This window comes from Ceratotherium simum, chromosome 16 (assembly GCF_057802395.1).
Source record: "Ceratotherium simum simum isolate JZ-2026a chromosome 16, ASM5780239v1, whole genome shotgun sequence".
NCBI lineage: Eukaryota > Metazoa > Chordata > Mammalia > Perissodactyla > Rhinocerotidae > Ceratotherium > Ceratotherium simum.
In genome coordinates this window covers 1,635,150-1,657,420 of record NC_141915.1, presented here as the reverse complement: position 1 = coordinate 1,657,420, position 22,271 = coordinate 1,635,150, and the positions used below count along the sequence as shown (strand labels likewise).

At 63.5% G+C, this 22,271-nt stretch overlaps 2 protein-coding genes across 5 annotated transcripts in view; one reads left to right on the top strand and one right to left on the bottom strand.

Annotated features, from left to right (window-relative positions):
* Positions 1-4,909, top strand: part of FLII (FLII actin remodeling protein) — a 13,304-nt gene extending 8,395 nt beyond the window's left edge. For both annotated transcript variants that reach the window (XM_087440302.1, XM_087440300.1), the window contains exons 15-30: positions 157-239; positions 359-433; positions 674-757; positions 864-1,035; positions 1,574-1,678; positions 1,772-1,963; positions 2,179-2,367; positions 2,717-2,856; positions 2,936-3,176; positions 3,316-3,470; positions 3,549-3,609; positions 3,694-3,822; positions 3,898-4,004; positions 4,096-4,201; positions 4,326-4,391; positions 4,475-4,909. In XM_087440302.1, coding sequence (XP_087296428.1) covers positions 157-239; positions 359-433; positions 674-757; positions 864-1,035; positions 1,574-1,678; positions 1,772-1,963; positions 2,179-2,367; positions 2,717-2,856; positions 2,936-3,176; positions 3,316-3,470; positions 3,549-3,609; positions 3,694-3,822; positions 3,898-4,004; positions 4,096-4,201; positions 4,326-4,391; positions 4,475-4,609 — 2,040 coding nt within the window. In that variant the 3' untranslated portion in view covers positions 4,610-4,909. The remainder of the gene's footprint in view (positions 1-156; positions 240-358; positions 434-673; positions 758-863; positions 1,036-1,573; positions 1,679-1,771; positions 1,964-2,178; positions 2,368-2,716; positions 2,857-2,935; positions 3,177-3,315; positions 3,471-3,548; positions 3,610-3,693; positions 3,823-3,897; positions 4,005-4,095; positions 4,202-4,325; positions 4,392-4,474) is intronic.
* On the bottom strand, positions 4,870-22,271 carry LLGL1 (LLGL scribble cell polarity complex component 1). 3 transcript variants are annotated; one of them, XM_087440303.1, is made up of 23 exons: positions 22,114-22,271; positions 18,534-18,631; positions 16,276-16,357; positions 16,054-16,184; positions 14,713-14,871; positions 14,471-14,633; positions 14,253-14,388; positions 13,885-13,939; positions 13,569-13,723; positions 13,273-13,496; positions 12,994-13,061; positions 11,759-11,912; positions 11,580-11,684; positions 10,680-10,972; positions 10,207-10,354; positions 9,869-10,022; positions 8,250-8,545; positions 7,466-7,730; positions 7,147-7,261; positions 6,829-6,941; positions 6,465-6,585; positions 6,226-6,314; positions 4,870-5,506 (listed from the first exon to the last, which is right to left on the bottom strand). In XM_087440303.1, exons 1-22 carry the CDS (start codon positions 22,192-22,194, stop codon positions 6,236-6,238), a joined length of 3,195 nt encoding a protein of 1,064 aa, XP_087296429.1. In that variant the 5' UTR covers positions 22,195-22,271; the 3' UTR covers positions 4,870-5,506; positions 6,226-6,235. The 3 variants fall into 3 exon arrangements, with proteins under 3 accessions (XP_087296429.1, XP_087296431.1, XP_087296430.1); XM_087440305.1 differs by having other exon boundaries at positions 9,869-10,016; XM_087440304.1 differs by having other exon boundaries at positions 14,253-14,385.

Sequence of the window (22,271 nt, the reverse complement as noted above, 5' to 3'; positions counted from 1 at the left end):
GAATGTGTTTACATTTATAGACACAGATCTCATTCTTTTTTTTAACTTCATAAGGGATTTGTAGCCCCTGATGCAGTGTACACAATGCTGTCCCCTCTGGACAGGTGTACTGGGGGCGGGGGGCAGCAGTGATGAGGCCCGCACTCTCACACACAGGTATTTGACAACGACATCTCCTACATCGAGGGTGGAACAGCCAGTGGCTTCTACACTGTGGAGGACACGCACTATGTCACCAGGTGAGGGGGTGTGGGGGGGTGGCACTGACCTGGACTCAGCTGGGAAGGATTGGGGGGAGGGTGTTAGGGTCAGTTGGCCCTTGGTGCCCCCACCCAGCCACTCTTGCTCCGGCCCCCAGGATGTACCGTGTGTATGGGAAAAAGAACGTCAAGCTGGAGCCTGTGCCGCTCAAGGGGGCCTCCCTGGACCCGAGGTGAGCCCCCATGATGTGAGGTGGGGGTGCTGGACCCTGAACCTTCTCCCACCAGGGAGGGGCAGCTTGGGCTCTAGAAGAAGAGGCCACCAGCAGCCCCTTTAACCCCTGTCCCACAGACCTTGGAAGGACCAGCAAGGGGGGCTACAGCTCCATCAGAAGGGATTTGGGGTGGGGTCAGGGGCATGGGGGCAATCAGTGCCCATGCCTGTCACAGCCCCTTCTGCCCCTCCTGTCCAGGTTTGTCTTCCTGCTGGACCGAGGGCTGGACATCTACGTGTGGCGGGGAGCCCAGGCCACACTGAGTAGCACCACCAAGGCTAGGTATGAGGACTGTTCCGCTCAGACGTGGTGGGGTGTTTTGTGCAAAGAAAAATCATCACCGAAGAAGGGGAATGGGCCTCACTAAGGGCTTTGCACCTGCCCTCAGGCTCTTTGCAGAGAAAATTAACAAGAACGAGCGGAAAGGGAAGGCAGAGATCACGCTGATGGTGCAGGGCCAGGAGCCCCCAGAGTTCTGGGAGGTGCTGGGCGGAGAGCCCTCTGAGATCAAGCAGCATGTGCCTGATGACTTCTGGCCCCCCCAGCCCAAGCTGTATAAGGTGAGCTGGGGTGCAGGGCAGTCAGGGTGGGGGAATGGGCCACGCATCACTGTGGTGGCTGTGGGTTCCATCTGGACTTTGGTGTGGAGTGGTTGCCACCTTCTGGACAGGGAGTAGCCCCAGCAAAGATCTGGAAGTTGTCTGGGTGGGGCCATGAGAAACAGTGCTGGGCTGTGTGTTTCCAGAAGGTGAGGCTGAGAAGTGCCTGGGTGCCAGGCCTGAGAACCTTGCCTTAATTCTGTAGGTGATGGGAAGCCATGGGTGTTATGAGCAGGAAAAGGACAAGTTAGAGAATTAGAAGCGACAGTAAGGACCTGAGGAGGGCAGGCAAGGAAAGCACCGTTTAAAAGCCCCTCCACTGACAGGATGCCCTTAAAACACCTGTGGGTGGAGGAAGGAAACGGGTCCAGAGAGGAGCAGGCAGTGCAGCTGAGAGCACACAGCAGGGCAGGGGCCACACGCCAAATCAGGGGCTGTTGTGGGTGGAGCTCATGTCCCCAGACCGCCTCCCTGCCACGTCCACCTCTTCCTCCGCCAGGTGGGCCTGGGTCTGGGCTACCTGGAGCTGCCGCAGATCAACTACAAGCTGTCTGTGGAACATAAGAAGCGGCCCAAGGTGGAACTGATGCCCAGGATGCGGCTGGTGAGACATACACACAGGGAGGAGGGCGAGGGGGCCGCGACCCCTCCCCAGTGGCGCGGCCCCGGCGTTGACCTCCAGCCTTCGGCCCCGCAGCTGCAGAGCCTGCTGGACACGCGCTGCGTGTACATCCTGGACTGTTGGTCTGACGTGTTCATCTGGCTCGGCCGCAAGTCCCCGCGCCTGGTGCGCGCCGCCGCCCTCAAGCTGGGCCAGGAGCTGTGCGGGATGCTGCACCGGCCGCGCCACGCCACGGTCAGCCGCAGCCTCGAGGGCACCGAGGCGCAGGTGCGCAGTGCGGCCACCGCCGCCTCCCGGGGTCCCGCGGACCGCTCACGCCCTGCCCCTCTGTATCCGTTCCCGCCCCCACCTCCCGGAACTGCCGCCGGGCCCCGCCCCCTCTGGCTCGCCACTCCCACCTCTGGCTCCTGGGGCCCGCCTCCGGACCTCCTCTGACGCCCGCCTTGGCCACGCCCAATTCCCACTCCACGTCCCCTCGGCAGGTGTTCAAGGCCAAGTTCAAGAATTGGGACGACGTGTTGATGGTGGACTACACGCGCAACGCGGAGGCTGTGCTGCAGGGCCCGGGACTCGCCGGGAAGGTGAAGCGCGACGCCGAAAAGAAAGATCAGATGAAGGCTGACCTCACCGCGCTCTTCCTGCCGCGGCAGCCGCACATGGCGCTGGCCGAGGTGGGCGGGGCCTGGGGAGGGCGGGGCCTAGGGCGCGAGGTGGGCGGCGCTTATGGGGCACCTGGGTGGGGCCTGGGAGGTGGGCGGGGATTAGAGGCGGGGCCTGGGAGGTGGGCGGGGCCAAGAGGGGGTCTGTGAGATGAGCGGGGCTTAGAGGGGCGCCTGGGTGGGGCCTGCGGCCTGGGCGGGGCCAGAGGCGGGGCCTGGGAGGTGGGCGGGCCTAGAGGTGGGGCTGGAGGACGTGGCCCTGGCGGGCGGTGATGGGACCTGTTGTGGGAGGAGCCACTGTGCCGGTCCCTGTGCGGTGAGGAGGGGCCGGCCCGGGCCAACGAGTGACGGTAACATGCAGGCCGAGCAGCTGATGGAGGAGTGGAACGAGGACTTGGACGGCATGGAGGGCTTCGTGCTCGAGGGCAAGAAGTTCGCGCGGCTGCCCGAGGAGGAGTTCGGCCACTTCTACACGCAGGACTGCTATGTCTTCCTCTGCAGGTGCCGCCTCAGTGTGCTTCCCTCGCCTGGCCCCTCCCCTGCTGCTGGGGGCTCTTCTTACCGCCCTCTGACCCCGCAGGTATTGGGTCCCCGTGGAGTACGAGGAGGAGGAGGAGACGAAAGAAGAGAAGGAGAGGGCCGGGGCCGAGGGCAAAGAAAGCGAGGCGGCGGCAGCCGAGGCGGAGGAGAAGCAGCCCGAGGAGGACTTTCAGTGCATCGTGTACTTCTGGCAGGGCCGCGAAGCCTCCAACATGGGCTGGCTCACCTTCACTTTCAGCCTGCAGAAGAAGTTCGAGAGCCTCTTCCCGGGCAAACTGGAGGTGCGCTGGCCACGCCCACCCCCGCGCAGGGCCACGCCCTCAGCCTCGGGGGGTTGGGACTCAGACCCAGGGGAGGCTTGCCCTGCGATGGGCAGGGTGGGGGTCCAGGGAGGTGGGCCTGACACTTTTACGCCCCCAGGTGGTGCGCATGACACAGCAGCAGGAGAACCCCAAGTTCCTGTCCCATTTCAAGAGAAAGTTCATCATCCACCGGGGCAAGAGGAAGGCAGCCCAGGGCGCCCTGCAACCCAGCCTCTACCAGATTCGCACCAACGGCAGCGCCCTGTGCACCCGGTGCCTGGCTGCAGGGGAGGGGTCGCGGGGCGGGCAGGCGGGTCGATGACTCCTTGCTGACACCCCACCCTCCTCCAGGTGCATTCAGATCAACACTGACTCCAGCCTTCTCAATTCCGAGTTCTGCTTCATTCTCAAGGTGGGGTGGTGGGTGTGACCAGGACTGTGGGTCAGGGTGGTGGGTTGTAGGCTGGCCTGACCCGAACCCCCTGCACGCTCCCAGGTTCCCTTTGAGAGTGAGGACAACCAGGGCATCATGTATGCATGGGTGGGCCGGGCGTCGGATCCCGACGAGGCCAAGCTGGCAGAGGATATCCTGAACACCATGTTTGACGCCGCCTACAGCAAGCAGGTGACTGGGACGTGCAGTGGGCAACCTGGTGAGGACAGACAGGGCCTGGGGCTGGGACCGACTCTTTTCCTACAGGTCATCAACGAAGGAGAGGAGCCCGAGAACTTCTTCTGGGTGGGCATCGGGGCACAGAAGCCTTATGACGATGACGCTGAATACATGAAGCACACCCGGCTCTTTCGGTGAGGCAGGCCCGACCCCCACCCCAGCTTCCTCCTTAGTCTTGGCACTGCTGCTTATGACCCTCAGCTTCTCCCTGACCCTTGACCCCAGGTGCTCCAACGAGAAGGGCTACTTTGCAGTGACTGAGAAATGCTCTGACTTTTGCCAAGATGACCTGGCAGACGATGACATCATGTTGTTAGACAACGGCCAAGAGGTGAGACCCTGCTGACCCTGCCCATTCAAAGAGCCTACCCATCCGTGGACAGGCGTTCTGAAGCTGGGAGAGGAGGAGTGTCCCCAGGTCCCCCATGAGACCACCTCCCCTGCCATCCCCACAGGTCTACATGTGGGTGGGGACCCAGACAAGCCAGGTGGAGATCAAACTGAGTCTGAAGGCCTGCCAGGTGAGCCCCGTGGAGGGGAGGGCTGAGGCCGGGCTGGTGTCTGGGAGGACTGCCCAAGGCTCACACGCTGTCCTGCTTGCCAGGTGTACATCCAGCACATGCGATCCAAAGAGCACGAGCGTCCCCGCCGCCTGCGCCTGGTCCGCAAGGGCAACGAGCAGCACGCCTTCACTCGCTGCTTCCACGCCTGGAGCACCTTCCGCCAGGCCCTGGCCTAGGGCGGCACCCCAGCCTACAGCGCCCCCCCGGCACCCCAGCTCTGGGTGAGGGAGAGGAAGGGCCTGCCTGTCCATGCAAGTGGCAGCCCCTGCTCTGATCACTCCCTAGTGCCATGGTCCCCAGCAGCACAGCCCAAGCAGCACCAACGGGGGTAACCCTAACCAGTGGCCCCCGAGGGCTGGGAAATTGGACTCTCTCCAGTGTGAGCTCTCGTGTGACATCCTCTCCCGTGCCAGGGAGAAAACAGATGTGGTTGCCCTTTAAGAGATATTAAATGCTTTTATTTTCAGTATTAAAAATCAGTATTTTTAATATTAAAACAGCACTAACTTTAACAAAATGACAGGAAAAAAAAAAAGACCCAAGGTACAATCTACAGGGAAATCCATCCTAACCCCCACCACCCCCAAACACACCTGACTGGGCCCCAGTCCTGGCAGAGCTCCCAGTCACTCACACACACACACACTCACACTCGTGCACAGGCTGGGGGTGGGGAGTGCTGGCCCAGGGGCAAGTACCAAAATAGTTGTTTTAGAAATGACTGTCCAGCCAGGCACAGGCGTTAGAAAAATACTCTGCAAAGAGAGGGGGGAAGGATGGCGTGTGGAGTAGGAGGCAACACAGGCTGCCAGCCTCAGCTGTCCTCCCTGCACAGCACCTGGTCTCCGGGGGAGCCCACTGCCTGTGGGAGAGGCCAGTCTGATCCCACCCCAAAGGCTCTGAGCAGAATCCCAGGCCCACGCCTTTGGGCTGCCCTGGGGCCAGAGTGGGCAGGTCCTGCTGGAGCCCACAGGTTAGCAGATGTGGGTCTAAGGGAAGGGCCAGGCAGGAGCCAGGGGTCCTAGACCCCAGCTCCGAGCAGGGCAGGTAGTGGCCGGGTAGTCCTGGCTTTCCTGGCAGAGGAAGAGAAGAGGGGTCAGCAGAAGGCCAGGGAGGCCCAAAGAGGCAGGTGGCCTTACCCAGAGGTGCCTCCAGGGCAGGCCAAAAAACCACTCAACCCATCCAGGGGCAAGGACCCTGCAGTGACAGCCTGAGGTGGGCTTGCCAAGTTTCCAAGCACTGACCACATCCAGCCCAGGACGTAGCCAGGGAGGGGGCAGTGGTGACCCCAGCAAAAGATAGAGAGCTGGGGTGTCTGTACCTGGTGCAGGGCGAGGCTGTGTGGGCGGGGGCACTCGGTACATAACAGGTTGGGGAGACACACGCCCCAGACCCAGGCAGGAGGCCATCCTGGGCCTGGAGCGGGAACTGGCCAGCCCCGTTGGGGCTCACCTGGCAGGGCCCGACCTCATATGCCTAGGTGATCTCATCTGCGGAAGTGGGCCAACCAGCCACTGAGCCCCAAGCTGCCACCACCTCTAAGTTTTGGTCTGGCCTTGTTCCAAACTCCCCTCCCCATGACATCCAGGAACTGAGAAGCTGGCCATTTTTGTAATACCAAACTATGAAAGTCCTGTCTGTGTGGGTCCCTGAAGCCCCTGCCGGGACATCTCTGGAAGGAAGCCAGGCCTCGAGGGGCCTGCCAGGATTTCAGGTGGGAGACCAGGGCTGGGGGGCCCCAAGGGGTCAAGGCTGAGCGGTGAGGACCAGGTGGACCCAGGGCCCGGCACACCTGCAGCACTTCATTTGATCAGGATGGCACAGGCTCGAGCCTCGTCTTCCGCCAGGTTCCTCAGATTCTTCTCCGATTCCTCTGAGGAGCTGGGGAAAGGGGCTGTGATCAGACGGTCTGGGGTCTGGCCCCTCCTTGGTCCTCCATGCCCAGCTTGGACTTAAGGTTGGCTGAAGGGGAGGGGAGGGAGGCTGGGGAGCCAGGGGAGCCCCTCCTGTGGACTTGCCCACCCGCCTCACCCCATGAAATCCTTCACGTCCTCCACCGTGACGTCTCCTGTCGTGTCCAGTGTGGTGTCAGCACTGGTGGCCGAGTCAATGGACACGGGTGAGAGTGTGGCCTCGGGTGGCTCTGGGGTGTCTGCAGGGAGGAAGTGATCAGGTCCCTGCCAGGGTCCCTGGGCACCCTCTGCACCTGGGGACCCAGTCCCAAACCCAGCCCACGGTGGAACGCAGCACCAACAGACCCCACCCCTCTCCGGCCTGCATGCCCCTCCCCAGGCTTCCAGCCTTGGCTCAGCTGCCGCCTCCCGCAGAGGCCTGCCCTGATGTCTGAGCTGTGTGGGCACCCCGCCACCCTCACTTCATGCCCAGCACCCCTCACCAGCTCCCTTGCTGTGGACAGGACTGGGGCTTCCATCGTGGCTCCGTGGGGCCAGGACGATGCCCGGGGTCCCATTAGCCTGGCTCAGCTTGGGCGACTCGCAGAGCTCGTAGCTGCAGATATGGGGCCATGATAGGGGCCACAGGCAGGTGCCTCAAGGCTTGAGGGCCAGACCCCTGCCCTCCCATTCCCAAGCCCTGGGACCAGAAAGGGGTGACACCAGGGAGGACCACCCTTGCTCCATGCAGGATGTGGGGGTGGGGATGAGACCGGCCTTGGTCACAGGCCTTCTGGGCCAGGGGCTCCCCATCCATGCACCTGGCATGGGTGGCATCACGGGGCCAACTAATATCCAGGGAGCAGAGTGGCTCTGTGATGTTCCGGGCACTTAGGGAGAAGCGTTCAAACTCCGACGGGGAAATCAGGTAGAAACCTGGGTTGGTTGGGGGAAAGAAGGAGCCAAGAGAGCATTTAGGAGGCGAAACTCCAGTTACAGCCCCTCGGCTGGGCTCCCCCCAGCAAGTGCTGCGCCCTGGCTGGCGCCATGCCCCCGCCTGGATTCCACCCCTCTGCTGACACTCCCCGGCAGTTCTCCTAGCCCTGCCTGGTCGCTTGCCCCAGGCAGCCTTCGCCTCACCCTGGCCGTGGCGTGTGAAGACACAGGAAGCGATGCCGCTGATGTCCTCCTTCCGGATACAAGAGTAGTGCACCTGCGGCCGCAGGCCAGGCACCGAGAAGACGTGCACGTCGCCCAGGTTGGTGAGGCAGGCCAGGCAGGTCTCAGCATAGTCCTCACAGGCCACGCTGGCAAATGTGGCCAGTGCCACCTTGCGCACACGACAACCCTCGTGGGCCGTCAGCTTGAACTTGGTCTTGGCACTCACCTTGGGCAGTGTGAACACCTGGCCAGGGGCAGGTGGCTGGTGAGCAGAGGCTGGCCTGTCCACGCCCCCACGGCCCATCCTTCCTGGCTGCCGGTGCCAGGCCCCACCCCAAGCCCAGTCAGTTCTGTGCCGCTGACCACACTACCTCCTCTGCCTGGACACTCTCCCCCCTGAGCTACCATCCTCGGACTCGACCTAGGTGCCATACTGCTCCCAGAAACCTCCCAGGGCCCCTCCCTCTGTGGCAAAACCAGTCACACTGGGTTGTAAGGGTTAGATGGCTGGTACCCCCCCAAGACCACGAGTTCTTGCCAGACAGAGCCTGGAGGACAGTCAAGGGATCCCGGTGGGAACTCAGGTAGAAGCATCTGCAGAAATGCAGCAGGCTGAAGGGGCAGCGGGGTGCTTCGGGGCATCTCTGCTGGCTGGGGTAGCCCAGGGGGTCTCAGCAGGTAGGGGGCGTAGGCAGAGCAGGGGTTCTAGAGGGTCCAATGGTGTCTAGGAGGCGGGGGCCTGCAGAGTCTCCACGCGGCTCACCTTGAACTGCTCCTCAGATGCGATGAGCACAGCATGGCCGCCCTGCATGTCAGGTGCCTGTGCCAGGTCCCGCGAGGCCTCGTAGGGCTCGGGTAATGGGCGGCCGCGCCCGTCCAGCACAGCAATGGCCACCACAGGTGCACGGTGCATCAGCTGCACCTCCTTGCCCAGCACGGCCTCCACTGCCCGCTCCGGCCGCTTCTCGCCGCCCGCCGCTGCCGCCGGCACCTCCAGCGCATAGGCAAACACGGAGCCCGAGTTGGTGCCTGCCCACATGGTGGGCCCGTGGTGGGCCGCTGCGGGTGACAGGCAGTGAGGCAAGGTGTCTGCCTGCACGCTGCAGGCTCCTCCCTCCTCTCCTGACACTTTGGGACCCAGGACTGGTTCTCTCGGCCAGCCTCATGGCCTCGGGCCCCTTCTTTAGACTGCTGATGACAATGGGGGGCTCAGATGCAGCCTCCTGCAGAAGCAGGAACGGCCTCTCAGGCACCTCCACAGGGACATCAACGGTACCCGAAGTGGACCCTGATCTTTTCAACCCCACCTGCCACTCCCTCAGCCCCATCTTAGCAATGCAGCCCCGTCACAAAGCCCCAACGTCCCCCCACATCCCATCACCAGTCCTGTCCCTCACCCAAAAGGGGCATCAGCGTGCCGGCTCTGCCCCGCTGCTGGTCCCCTGTGCCGCCCCCACCCCTTTAGGTGTGTTCTCCATGGCAACCAGACCCAGAAGGTCCCGGGCCTGGGCTGAAATGAACCGAGGCTGGCCCTGGACGTCTAGCCTGCTCTCCGTGTGTGAGCTGAACCTCTGGAGAAGGTCCTTTAGAGGAGAATCAAAGCTAAAATACAGGAGTGAGGTGGACCCGGGCGGCAGCGGTGGGCGCCTGTGACGCACTGATGAACTCAGCACAACCACGAGGGGGAGCCAAACCCCAGAGAAAAGGTAGCGAGCAACTCAAGCCGCGGCCGGCCAAGACACCCCAACCTGCACACACAAGGGTTTTCACGTAGAATACTCGAACCAGATAAACAAGAGTGTGGGGCGGGAACAGGTGCAGCAGTGGCCTGCTCGCTGGCACCAGGGGAGGGACGTGAATGACTGTGTATGGTTGAAACTGTCCGTTATACAAGTTAAAAATCAATCCGCGAATCAGTCAGTAAACCCAACCACACCACTTCTCTGCGCAAGGCCCTCTCGGGGCTCCAACACTCGGGGTCCAAGCTGGCTCCTCAGCAGGCGGCCAGCACCAGTGCCTCCCGGAGCCCTGTCCCTCCAACTCCAGACACCACCCAGGCAGTCTCCCAAACACATGCCACCTCTGGGCCTCGGCCCCGGCCGACCCCCCACGCTCCCCTCCTCCTATCTCGGACTCCCTTCTCTCCACTTGGCTCTCAGAGGACCCCAACTCAGTGACCAACCCCATAGCATAGGAAATTCTGGGGGCTGCCTGGGTGGCCAGGGCACCCTGTTGCGAGCACAGCCCGGCACACATCAGGCACTCAGAACACTCTCCAACCTCCTGGAAGGTGTGGTCCCACCCCTCCTCCACCACCACCCATTTCCTAGACGGGTCAACTGAGGCCCATCTCCCCAGGCCCTGGCCCTCCCCCGGCCTCACCATCTCGAAGGAACGTGTCAGCAAAGTAGAGGCAGCGCACCACGCCCGAGAGGGAGTCGTCAGCCGAGCGCGGCTCAATGCGGCGCTGGACGGGCGTCATCTCCACGTCATGCGGGCAGGCCTGCTCCGCCAGCTGTGCGTTGGCCTCCTGCAACTGGAAGGGCGTGGGGCTCCGGAACACCACCTTCCCTGCACCCCATCTGCTCTCACACAGCCTGGCGCCCAACACTCCTCCTCCATCCTCCCCGCTCACCCGGATCACCCCAGGGGCCCCAGGGGGCTCCATTTCTACAGCACGGCCCAGAGGAGCAGCACCGGGCAGCCAGGCCCCAGCTCACCTTGCTGTTGGTGTTGGCAGCCCGCTTCTTGCCTGAGACTCGGCTCTTGCGGATGCGCCGGAAAGACTGGCGCAGCGACTTCTTGAGCGACTTCACCCGGGAGAGCGGCCCCTCCATGGCCAAGGAGTCATTGGGGTGAAGGGTGCACCTGGGGGCAGGCAGGCGCCAGTCGTGCTACGAAGCAGCCTCCTGGAGCAGCCCCCGTGCTCCTGCTGGCCCGGTCAGGAAGCCCGAGCCCCTCTATGCTGCCCAGCCAGCCCAGCAGCTGGTGGCCTGAGAGCCCCACCAGCAGCACTGCACATAAGGACGGAGCTGCCAGAGGCAACAGAACCACCGTCACCACACCAAGGCTTAGAAGGGGAAACTGAGGCCCAGGCAGGCACAGGGCTGCACCATAGGTCCCACAGGAGGCTGAGCCCAGGTGGAGGTGCAGACCCCATCTCACCAGGCTCCAGGCCTGCCCCCCCACATACCTGGCCAGGACAGGGCTCTTGCGCTGGTAGTCAAAGAGGCCAAAGCCATGACTGGTGCCAAAGGCCACGAGGCTCCACTCAGTGTGGAGCGTGACCGCGGTGACAGCAGCTGGCGGCAGGCACTGAACCAGCACGTGGGGCTGGAAGCCAGTGGGCCAGGGCAGGGGCCCCGTGCGCGGGCTCAGCCGCTCATGGCCCTTCCATGTGAAGCCCTCGCGGTCCTGGAGGAGGTCCACACTGGCCACACTGACTGCCTGCTCTGACGGCGCGTCACTCAGCTCCAGCACCAGCACCTGAGCCCGCAGCCGGGCGAGGGGGGGGTGAGCACGGAGGAGGGGCCCCCCATGCCCCACCGAGCCCACAGAGCCACTGCCGGGGTGGTCCCAGGATTATCTCCAGTTCGTCTTCTGAATATGCACTTACTGAATGCCTACTGTATACCAAGGCCGTCAGTGAGCACTGAGGAACATGGTGGTGACCAAGACCTGCCAGTCCCTGCCCTTCTGGGGCCAAGTAATCCCCCCGCACCAAGCCTGTCTCCCGTTTAGCAATAAGCACAAATTGAGCACCTTCTACATAATGTGCGCGTGCTGGCGGCATGGCAGTGACCAAGACTCACTGGCCCCTGCCCTCCCTGGGCTCATCTAACACCTATGTTCCTGCCCCCGGCCCCAACCCTCCATGGTCCCCTACAGCCAAAGCTTGGATGCAAGGCCCCCAACAACGGGCCCCACCGCCCTGGCTGGCCTCACCCCAGCCAGCCCCGCCTGGAGCCCCATTCCCACCTCCGGGCTTTTGCCCATGCTGACCCCCTACCACTCCACCAGACCCTCCAGTTTAGGCCCACCTCCTTCAGAAAGCCCTCTGAGACCCCCAACCCTGAGGACACTGCAGGCCTACCTGGCCTGCAGTGCCGGCCACCACCATCTGGGCTGTGTACTTGCAGAGTGCCACCTTCTGCACGCCGAGCCGGGGATCGTCACTGTAGGGGTCAAAGCAGCCCACCTGGGGAGTGCGATGGAGTGATGACACAGGGCAGAGCGGGGACCAGGCTCCAAGGGGCTGGGAGGGGGGCCCACCTTGCGGAAGGGCGGCCAGTCGTCCTCGGCGGCCTGGGCCAGGCTGTCGGCATGCTCGCAGTCCGTCTGGAAGAGGCCAGCTGTGCTCAGCTTGTAGAGCGGCCGCAGCGCCACCCCAGAGGCATCCCAGAACCGCACAGTGCCGTCCTCGTGGCTGCAGGGAGGGCGACATCAGGCCCACACCGGGTCCCCATGCACCCCTCCTTCCACTCATCCAGTGATCGCTCACTGAGCACCTACTGCAAATGCTGAACGTTGACCAGACTCCTACTGCATACAACCAACAGGAAGCACCCACTATATAGGGCAAACACATAACTGAGGGCCTGCTGGAGGCCAGGCCACATGCACCTGGGCTCTTCAAACAGGGTGAGAAAGGGTGGAAAGAATCCCCAGTGTGATGAACAGGAAATGGAAGAGGGGGTAATGCCGGGAACAGAGGACCAGGGGGTTCTGCCCCCACGAGGGCATCCAGAAAAGGTAATCAGAAGTTAGCCAGTCACAGAGCAGAGGGATCAGTTGGGGCATGAGGCAGCCATGTAGGCAGAGCAGCAGGAAGAATGGGGAGGTCGGGAGGAAGCAGGGAAGGGAAAGGGTGGGGAAGGGGCAGACAAATCTGGGGTGCAGCCTTGGGACACAGCTGCAGAGCCCAGTGGGGAGCCCCTGGGCGGTGGAGGGAGCCCAGAGACAAGACATGAGAAGGTGAGTGAGTCTGTGGGGCTGGTTGGGACACCTCTAGCAGCCCTGAAAGCCACAGTTAAGAGTTCTGATGCAGGGGAGGGGACGCAGGAGTCAGAGGCCTGAGGGTCCCTGCACAGGCAAGCGGCAAGGGCAGGGCAGGAAGTGGGGCCTGAATCACCGGGCACGTCAGCACCTGCCAGGCCCAGGCCGGGCTCTCCAACACCAGCCCTGGGCGGCTCAGCATGGGCCAGCCCAGATTTTCCGGTCCCAAGGAAGGCTGGGTGGGGGAAGCTCAGTTCCAGGCCAAAAGGCAGGGCAGGGCAGGGCCTTGAACCAGGATCTAGGGAAGCTTCACCCCAATGCACCCTGTGGGATGGGGCAACCTGGTCCCACCAAGGGCCAGGGCCTGAGTCACCAGGCGGGTCAATACCCGCCAGGCCCAGGACGGCTCTCCTACACTTGTGTGGGCTGTACCAGGCCCCACGCGCCCACGTACACACGCACACATACACATCACGACTGTGCGTGGCCAGGGAACACGACATCTGCCCTACCCAGTCAGCAGCAGCCCTCGCTGTGATGGCTCCTGGGCCAGGTTGCGGCCCCCGGTTATGGGCCAGCTCTGGGAGAAGGGGCGAGATGTAAGTGCAAAGTGAGTACAAATATCTTCTCCCTCTCACCCCAGACATGGCATCCAGGACCCAAACTGCCCCAGAGATCCCCACAGACACCTGCCACGTTAACCACCTCCAGGCCTGTGCCTGGACAGTGCCCTCCACCGGGAACACCCTCCCTCCCCAAGACCTGGCCCCACAGGACGCCTCGACACACACCAAGGAGCTGGAGGCAGGCTGGGGGCTCTGCTGCTCGCCAGCGCTCACGATGCGGGCCCACAGCTTGGCAGGGACGTTGGCGACGTGGGCCGAGCAGGTGATGGCGGATGAGTGCAGCGGGGCCAGGTATGGAGCAGGCACAGCTGGCCAGCCGGGCGTTTGCAGGTCTAGCACCACCAGCTCCTCTTCGAGCAGCACGGCCAGGGCCTGGGGCTCGTCGAACTCTGTGGGGCAGCAGCGGGGTGAGCATGGATAAGCAGCGCTGGGCACAGGCCGGGGGAGGGCAGGGCACACACCATCCTCGGGCCGCGTGCTGTGCACCGTGAAGAAGTCGATGATGCGGGAGGTGAAGTCCAGCGTCACCAGAGTCTCGGCCTGGAGCACACTCACACAGTGGCGGTCGCCATAGCTGGCGCGGGGCATGCCGCCACTGAAGATGATAAAGTGGCCCCTGCGCAGAGTGGAGCAGCCATGTGAGCCACCTGGGCCGGAAGCGCACACTGCCCGACCCAGGGAGAGCATCACAGGACATTCCTGTGGCCCGGAACACACCCTCCGCCCCACAGCCTGACGCAGTCCCCGACCCACACCTGAGACCAGCTCCCCACCTACCCAGACTGACAGCTTCGCCACAGAATCTTGTTGATCGCTTTGCAGGGGAAGGGACCTGGAGGGGGGACAGCGTCAGGCTCACTCGCTCGCTTGCTGGGACCAGAAGGGCCTCAGGTCGCACTGCTCACCTCTCTGCCCACTCCCGTCCTGCCTCTACCACTCCCCGCCTCACAGCTGCTTTCTGCCTCTCCAAGGGGAAGGCCGCTGCCCCTGACCATGCCTCCCGGGGGGCTCACCTCTGCAGATTTGGCTTGGTGCTGCCGCCTTCCACAAGTCCTCCTGGATACCCCCACTGAGGCGCGGCAGCCCCCAGTGCCTCAGCTTGGGATCCTCCATCAACCCCGTGCTCAGGCCTCCCCAGTACTCACCGTAGGGCGTGGTGGCTACCACGGGCTGCGTTGTCGGGGAGCTGCCGGTGTCTGCAGACCAGACGGCATAGCTGCCATCGCTGTGTGAGCTGACCAGCGTGCCGCCGCCACGCTCCCAGCACAAGCTCTCCAGCTGCTGCAGGGCAGGGCGGGTGGGCATGAGCAAGGCGGCCATGAGCAGAGGGCCCCGGCTGCGGGCACCGGCTTCACCCACACACCTGGTTCCCCAGGAAGACACGGTCTGCACACTGTGCAGCCTGGTTCCAGATGACCAGCAGGCCTCGGCTGTAGCCAATGAGGATCTTGGTGGGGTCCCGCAGGTGTCCCTGCAGAGCTTCCACGGGGCCCAGGGCCTTCCCACAGCGGTAGTCGTCTGGCACACTGCAGAGGGGGCTCAGGTGAGCCAGCAGAAGCACTGCCCAGGCACTACAGGGTGCTGGGAGAGCTGCCCACCTCTCACCTTCGCAGAACCTCGTCAGGGCCAAGGGTCTGCCCCTCAAGCAGCGTCAGCGTGGGAACATCCAGGAAGAAGATGCTGCCACCCTCAGTGCCCAGGGCTGCCATGTCACCAGCAGCTATCAGCAGGACCACTGTGACGCGGGTGAGGCTGGGCGGGCCACTGTGGGAGACAAGGGGAGGCGGGTGAGAGTGCAAGCCCATCCACCTGCTGAGGAGGGTGCGGGGGGGCTGGGCTGCCACTGTTAGCTCATTACAGCTCCTCTGTGCTCACTGGGCCCTGATTATCAAGCAGGCTGGTGACCAGAAGGTGAGGGTGGTGGCTGTGGGCATGGTAATTAGCTCGCTCAATTATTCGTCAGGATGTCGGCAGTGAGAGGGATAAAAATAGGCTCCCCAGGTCTTGGAGACGGGCTCCGAAGTTCCTCCCACCCTCCAGGAAGGGAAGGCAGGAACCAGGCCACCCCTTGGGCCAGGACCAGGAGCTCCAGGACACACAGCCCTCCTGAGCCCCACCCAAGAACCCCTGACGCCAGCCCTCTGGATGGCCCCCTGACTTTGCAGGAGGGCCCAGATCAGTCCTGCCTGCAGAGGCTGGGAGACCCCAGGACTGCACCCCTAGGTTATGGCTGCACGTGTAGGGGTGTCATCCAGCCCCCAGCAGGAGCAGTACAAGCCTCTCGCTGAGCTAGAGAAAGGCATCTTGCAGGGTGAAGGACTTGCCCACTCCAGCCATTTCAGTGAGGGCCAGCAGGGCCAGGGACTGAGGCGCCTTACACTCTCACCAGCAGTCCAGGCCACTCTGTTGTCCCCTGGGGTGTCCTGCTAGCACCTCACACAGCACTGCCCAGTAGGACCCTCCTTGCCCCTAAACTCGCCCTTTCACCTGTGTACACTATGGCCTGTCACCCCACCCCCAATTCAAGGGGCCAGGGGACCCTTGCTAGTATCAGCTCTGCTTAGTCCTGCCCAGTGCCCCCAGACACCCCCATCACTGCAGGGAGCGCAGTGCCACACACCAGGTACCGGGAGCCTGGGACACAACACGCTCTCCCATCCTGGGTCTCGAGGCCCTAGCAGTCCCGTAGCACAGCCCCTACGTGCTCAACTTAGACTCAGCTGCAACTCCCCATCTAATACCCGCAAAGTCCATGCAGCACATCTCAGTCAAGAGGGGTCCAAGTGCTGCCTTCCGGGACCCAGGCCCAACTCAACGCACCCCGCCACCCTGAACCCTGCCCCGGGCAGCTTCCTGTCCCCACCGCGCCTTCGCATGGCCGCTTCCACAGCCCCCACCCAGCTCCCCCATGCCCGGCGGCTGGTGCCCAGCCAAGTCCTCCAGTACCTGGCACCATCAAAGCCCGGCCGACCGGGTGGCTGAAAGCTGAGCGCTTCCTCCAGATGGGCACAGCCGTTACGGTGGACGATCTCCCAGAGATGCAGGCTGCTGTCGTCCAGCAGAGTCAGGAGGCGACCCTGGAGGGGAGCAGAGACCAGGACTGGGCTGGCTGGGGAGGGGGCCTAGGGGCCATGGGAGCCAACTGGTGGTGGGCGGGTAGACGCTCACCTGGCCGGGCAGGAAGTGCATCTGCGTGACAGTGGTCATGTCTCGGTGCAGGCCCGTGAACTCCACGCCAGGCGCACCGTAGCTGAGGGCAACAGGTCAAGGGCAGAAAGAAGCAGGCACGGGCCAGGAAGCCAAGGCACGGGAGATGCCCAAGCGTCCTCGTTCCCAAGACCATTCCAATGGGTCCCAGCCAGCCCTGCCTACCCAGGAGGCCCCAAAGTCCAGGTGGGCCCTTCCCTGAGGAAGCGCCATCCTGCACTCTCATGGGATCTCCAGGTCCCAGTGCAGGCTCCACTGAGCTCCTGCAAGTCGGCGCTGCCATGTGACCTTCACCTCCTCATCTGTAAAATGGGCTAGTGACTCCTGCCTCGTAGGGCTGGCACAGGGCAAGTGAGAAGAGAAACACACCCAGCACTCCTGGCCCAGACTGGCACACAGCCAGAGTCCACTCTATGTCAGCTTCGTGAGCCCGCAGGTCAGGATCACACAGGCAGAGATGTGAGGCCAGGCCTGGGCAGGGAAGCCCGGGGAAGAGGAGAGTCCAGGCTGCCCCTTCCCACAGCTCCAGGCCAAACTCCAGCTGTGGGCAACCAACCTCCCTCCGGGGCAGACAGCCAGCAGCCCCCACAGCAAGGCAGGAGAGGCCGCAGCCTGCCCATTTTACAGATGAGTACACAGAGGCTTGGGGAGGCTGGACGACCTGTTTCAAGTGCCCAGCCTCAGTGCCAGAGGCCAAGCAACTTGACAGTGGATGGGCAGGGCCAAGGGGGCCCAGGAGGGAGGGCTGGGAGGGATCAGCAACGTTTCCCGGCAACAAGGCAGGAGCCGTTGCTTGGAGTTGGAGCTGGGATTCCCTGTAGGAGCCAGGAGAACAGAAAAGGGGACAAAAGAGGGGGCAGGAGTGCTGGGCGTGAACCAGGGTCGTCAAGGAGACGGGGGCCAGGCTTGAGGGGGAGGGGCGGCTTCTGTGGCCAGGGCCTGTCCTCTCCAGCCTCAGTTTCCCAACCGAGGGCTCTGGGCTGGGGTGGTCTGGGGGGAAGGGGAGGGCTCTGGCCTCCTCTGAGGCTATCTCCTCATCTGTACATCACGTTCCTTGTGACCATGAGGAGTCTGTGCCCAAGAGAGACCAGGACACCAGGAGGGATAGCTTGAGAGGCTAACAGAGACGCGTGGTGCAGGGCACTGTGGGATACCGACTGCTATGACGGAGAAAGGGGCTGTGGGGACACAACACACAAGTGGGGCAGGACAGCACCCAGGAGGGGTGGGAGCAGCAGGCCAGGAAGTGGGCAGGTGGGCGGTTGGGGGCCGGGGGCCAGGGCACTGCACCCACCTGGCCCATCCCCTTCCCCACTGGGACCTCAGTGCCCGTGGCGGAGGGGCATCCCGGCCCTGCCAGACTCCCAAGGAGGCAAGCTCACACACCGCAGGCCAGGCGCCCGCCCCTGCCTGGCCAGTGCCCCCAGACCTGGGGTGGGGAGACCCCACCCCACCCTGCTCCTTTCAGGCACTGACTCATTTTGTGCCAACTGATGTCCCCAACGAGGACACTGAGACCCAGAGGGTCACACGGGGAGGGGTGGGGGTGGGCAGCTCGCACCATGCAGCCGTCACCACACTCTGCACCTCAGTGTCCCCGCCTGAGGGGCTTCGCTGCGAGCAATGGGGGTGGGACTCTCCACCGCAGGCACGGAGGCATTCAGCTGCCTGTTTGCCCCCCCTCACCCCCACCCCTCGCTTGCAGGGAAAATGCCCGCTTTGTGCAGCTCACACGGCCCATTGTGTGGCCGCCAGCATCCAGGTGGGCGCCGCGCTGCGCTCACCATGCCGAGCCTGGCACTGCCCCCAGCCCCTCGGCCGAACACACGTGTCTTCACATCACACACGTGTGTGTGCCCGGTCACCAGGGCAGGGGCCCACTGTGTGACCCCCACCCACCCACTACCCCTGATGGGTCCCATGCTCAGCCAGCCCCCTGGGCCAACTTCCCCAGTCACAGCTGCTGGGACAATGGCAGGGTCACCCAGGTAACTGGTTGGCTGGAATGCAGTGAGGGACAGCTGTGGCCACTACCAGCTGACACCCCACCCTCTCTGAGGAAACATCCCAGGGCAGAAGCTGCAGTGGCCTCCACCAGGATCCCGGCACCTACCGCAGCCTCCCTCCCAGGCCGGACCCTGCCCACGGAGCCCAGCACACAAGGAGCTGCAAGCAGGTGGTCCTCACAGGCCCCAGAGGCCGTGGCCCGCAAAGGATACATCTTGACAGCCCCAGACCTGGTGCCGATGGCCATGATGCGAAGCTCGGGGTCGAAGGCCAGGGCGCTTGGCTGGTTGGGGAAGCCATGCTCCACGGTCTACAGGGGAGGGGAGGGCAGGGCACTCGCACAGGCCCTGCTGCCCCACCCCGAGGCCCACCCCAAGGCCGCCTCCAGGCTCTGCCGCTGGTGCACAGCAGGACTAGAGCTGGGTCCACCTGCAATCTGTATCTCAGTGTCCTCAACTGTGAAATGGGCCATCATGCCTCCAGTCAGCGTACAAGGGCCTGAGCCCCTGGCGTCACCAGAGGCCTTCCTCTGGCCAAGCCCCCGTCCCTCTCCACACCCGTGTCCACCTCACTGTGCACGGGCTCTGGCAACAAACACACAGAACAAAACTCAGCGAGGCACAGGCCCGGGAGTGGACTCCACCTACCCCAAGGGTGGCGTCCCGCACCCCACTCCTAGAGGCGCAGAAGCTTGCTGAGGTGCCACGCTGCCCGGGCTCCCACGGGAAATCCATGGCGCTCCCCAAACACAGACCCCACGTGGAGGTCAGAGGCCAATACCCAAAGGTTATCTAGGCAGAGGCTCCTGATGCCCTCACCCCCAGAGGACTGCCCCCATCCCTAGACTCAGAGACAGGGAGACTGAGGCCCAGAGGGGGAGCCTCCTGCCCAGTCCCTGAAGGTGTCACCCACCTCCCAGACGTGGGTTCCTTCCCTGGAAGCCAGGCAATGAGATTCACACTCCCTCTGTGGCAGGGATGGTGTGAAGGGGGCTTGTGCACCGGGGGTGTCGAGGCCAGTCCCGCCAGGCTGCACTCGCTCCTTAATTCCACTCACTTGCACTTTCCTCCATTTGCCCACCCCCCCAAGGAGCTGCTACTCATCCCTCGAGCCCTGGGCCCCCAGCCCCCGTCCTCAACACCAATGTGGGACACCAGATGTGGGCCACTGGTACCTCCTGACCACTGCCTCAGCAAGACACATATTTTGTAAGAAACCCTGGTCCCCGGGCCTGGCGCCCCAGCCTCCCTCCTGCCTCATCCCATCCAGGTAGGGACTGTGCCCTCTGGGCAGCTGGCTCAGCCTCAGGCTAGCCTCAGCACTCTCCAAGCCTCAGTTTCCCACCTGGGCACTGGGGGCAGTGAGTCCACCTGACAACAATCACCCATGTCGCCGGGGGTGGGGAGGCAGCATGCCCATGCTGGACCTGACCATGTCTGACCAGGCTCCTCCCCCGCTCAGGCCCCTCCAGGCGCTCCCAGCTCACTCTGGCAAAGCCAAATCCTTACAACTGGCCCCTTTCCGCCCTCCATCTCCCACTCTCCCCCTGGCTCACTGGACTCCAGGCCCAGTGATCTTTTGCTCTCCCCTAATTTACTAGGCAGGCTCCTGCCTCAGGGCCTTTGCATCTACTATCCCTCTACCTGCAAGGCACTTCACCCAGCACACCCCATGGCGGGCTCCTTTCCATCACTCAGGTCTCAGCTCAGGAGTCAGTTCCCTCCTAAAGCACCCAGGCTCTAGCAGCCATCCCTGCCCAAAGGCTCCATGCCCTCCCCCTACTTTATTTTATCCACAGCACTGCCCACCACCCAAATTACTGCAGCATTTACTCTTATTGTGGCTTTTCACTTTCTCCCCCACTAGTACATCAGCCCCCTGAGGGAAGAGGTATTTGTCCCTTTTGGTCACTGTGGTGTCCCCAGCACCTAGAAAGAACTCACACACAGCAGGAGCTCAGTATTTGTTAAACTGTCATAGAGTGGACATCCCACAGGCAACTTACGGGCAGGGCTGGAATTCGGACCCAAGACAGAGTCCAAAGTCCATGCTCGCCCCTGACGAGCCCCCCCACTAGAGAATCTGGGGCCTATTTTCTAGTGATCACATACGACTCCTTCTGGTGACCAAGCTCCTTGCCCAAGACCACGCCCCCACCGTTGCTGCCCACTCAGAAAGGGCTCCTTAGCGGGGAGCCCTCACCTTCTGCCAACCCAGCGCCAGCCAGGGTGAGCCGAGCCTCCCCACCATCTGTCTCAGGTCCCCACTTCACACTCCAACTCACTGGCTGAGGAGGTGACACCTTAGCCCAGTGCCTGCCCCACTGTCATTCTCCTCTCACCGCCCGGGGGCTCACCCTCACAGCCACGCAGCACAGGAGGGGGGCCGTCTGGGAGCACCTGGGCACCAGCCTCCCCTCAGGCCCCTGGCAGGTTCTCAACCACCAAGTCTGCGGGTCCGGGCAGCCCCTCACTACCACCTCAGAAACCCTGCCCACCCCAAGAGATGTCCCAGTGCCTCAGCCACTCCAAGTCCAGTTGTCCCAGAGCTTCTTCCTGGACAAGAGTCTCCTCCTGGACCACAGCAGCCCCTCGGAAAACCCCTGCCTCTCAACTAAAGTCAAATCCCACCGACGAGGGGACACAAGGACAAAGTGCCCCAGCTCACTCTGTGACTTTGGGCAAGTCGTCAGCCCTCTCTGAACCTCAATTTTCTCACCTGTATGACAGGGATAACAACTCTAGCTCCCAAGAGCAGTGAGGGCTGTGCAATCAGAGGGCTTTGGGGTAAAACTGAGGCCAGAACCAACCCCTGGGAGGAGTTAGCAAGGGGCAGGCTGGGGCTGAAGGCAGCCCCTTTCTCAAGGCCCCTCTCGCCCTACCCAGGGAAAGAAAGGAAGGAGCAGACTTCCACCCCCACCTCCTCGGTCGGCTGGCCCATGTGACACAGGGGGCAGAGCCCACAGCAGAGAGGAACGTGGCCCCATTTCACAGCAAGGAAAACTGAGGCCCCACGATGTGAAGCGCAGTTGGGTACACAGCCAGGCATCTGCCCTGGAGCCCCCGGCAGGGCAGGGCAGAGCAGGGCACGGCAGAGCCGAGGGCCGTGGGAGCAGGGAGGAGAGAACCGAGAAGGGATTTCCCAGCCCCACTCCCCAACATCTGCCTCCACTCCGCACCCCTCCCGCCCAGCCTGGGCGCAAAAGCAAAACAAACGGGGCCCTGGGCTGCCCCAAGGGCTGAGCAGGGGTGTGGAGGGGCCCCAAAGAAAGAGAGATAGAGAGACAGAGAGGGAAAGACAGAGAGTTCGAGAGACCTCACAGAGACATATGGAGGCAAAGAGAGACACGCAGGAAGAGACAGGCAAAGACTCCGAGATGCAGAGACAGAAAAACAGGGAGAGAAGAGAGACGCAGAGACACAGGGACAGAGGCAGAGACACCCCCTCCCAGACACAGGCAGAGACGAGGACGGGGAGGCGGCCCAAGAGCGCGGGGCAGAGCCCCGCAGCCGCGCGGAGCCGCCCCGAGACAGGGAGCCCCCGAGACCCCGGGGACAGAGACCTGCGGAGCGGGCCAGGGAATCCCAGAGAGCGGAGACCCAGACCTCCCCCCCCAGCGCCCGGCGCGGAGCCGCGGAGCAGGCGCGGAGTGGGGCCCGCCGAGGGGCGGCCGGCCCGCCCCGCCGCGCGCCCCCTCCCCCCGGCCCGACGTGGCTCCGGCCCCCGGCCCCCGGCCCGGGCCCCCGGCCCGCCCCTCCCCTCCCCTCCCGCCCGGCCGGGCCGCCACCGCACCTTGTTGAAGGCGAAGAGCTCCTGCTTGAGCTTCTCGCGCTGCGGGTCGGCGCCCTGCCGCCGGAACCGAAACTTCATCATCTTGCGTCCGCCCGCCGGCGCCGCGCCCGCCCCCGCCCGCAGGATGCGCCGCGCGGCCCCGCCGGTCCTGAGGCGCG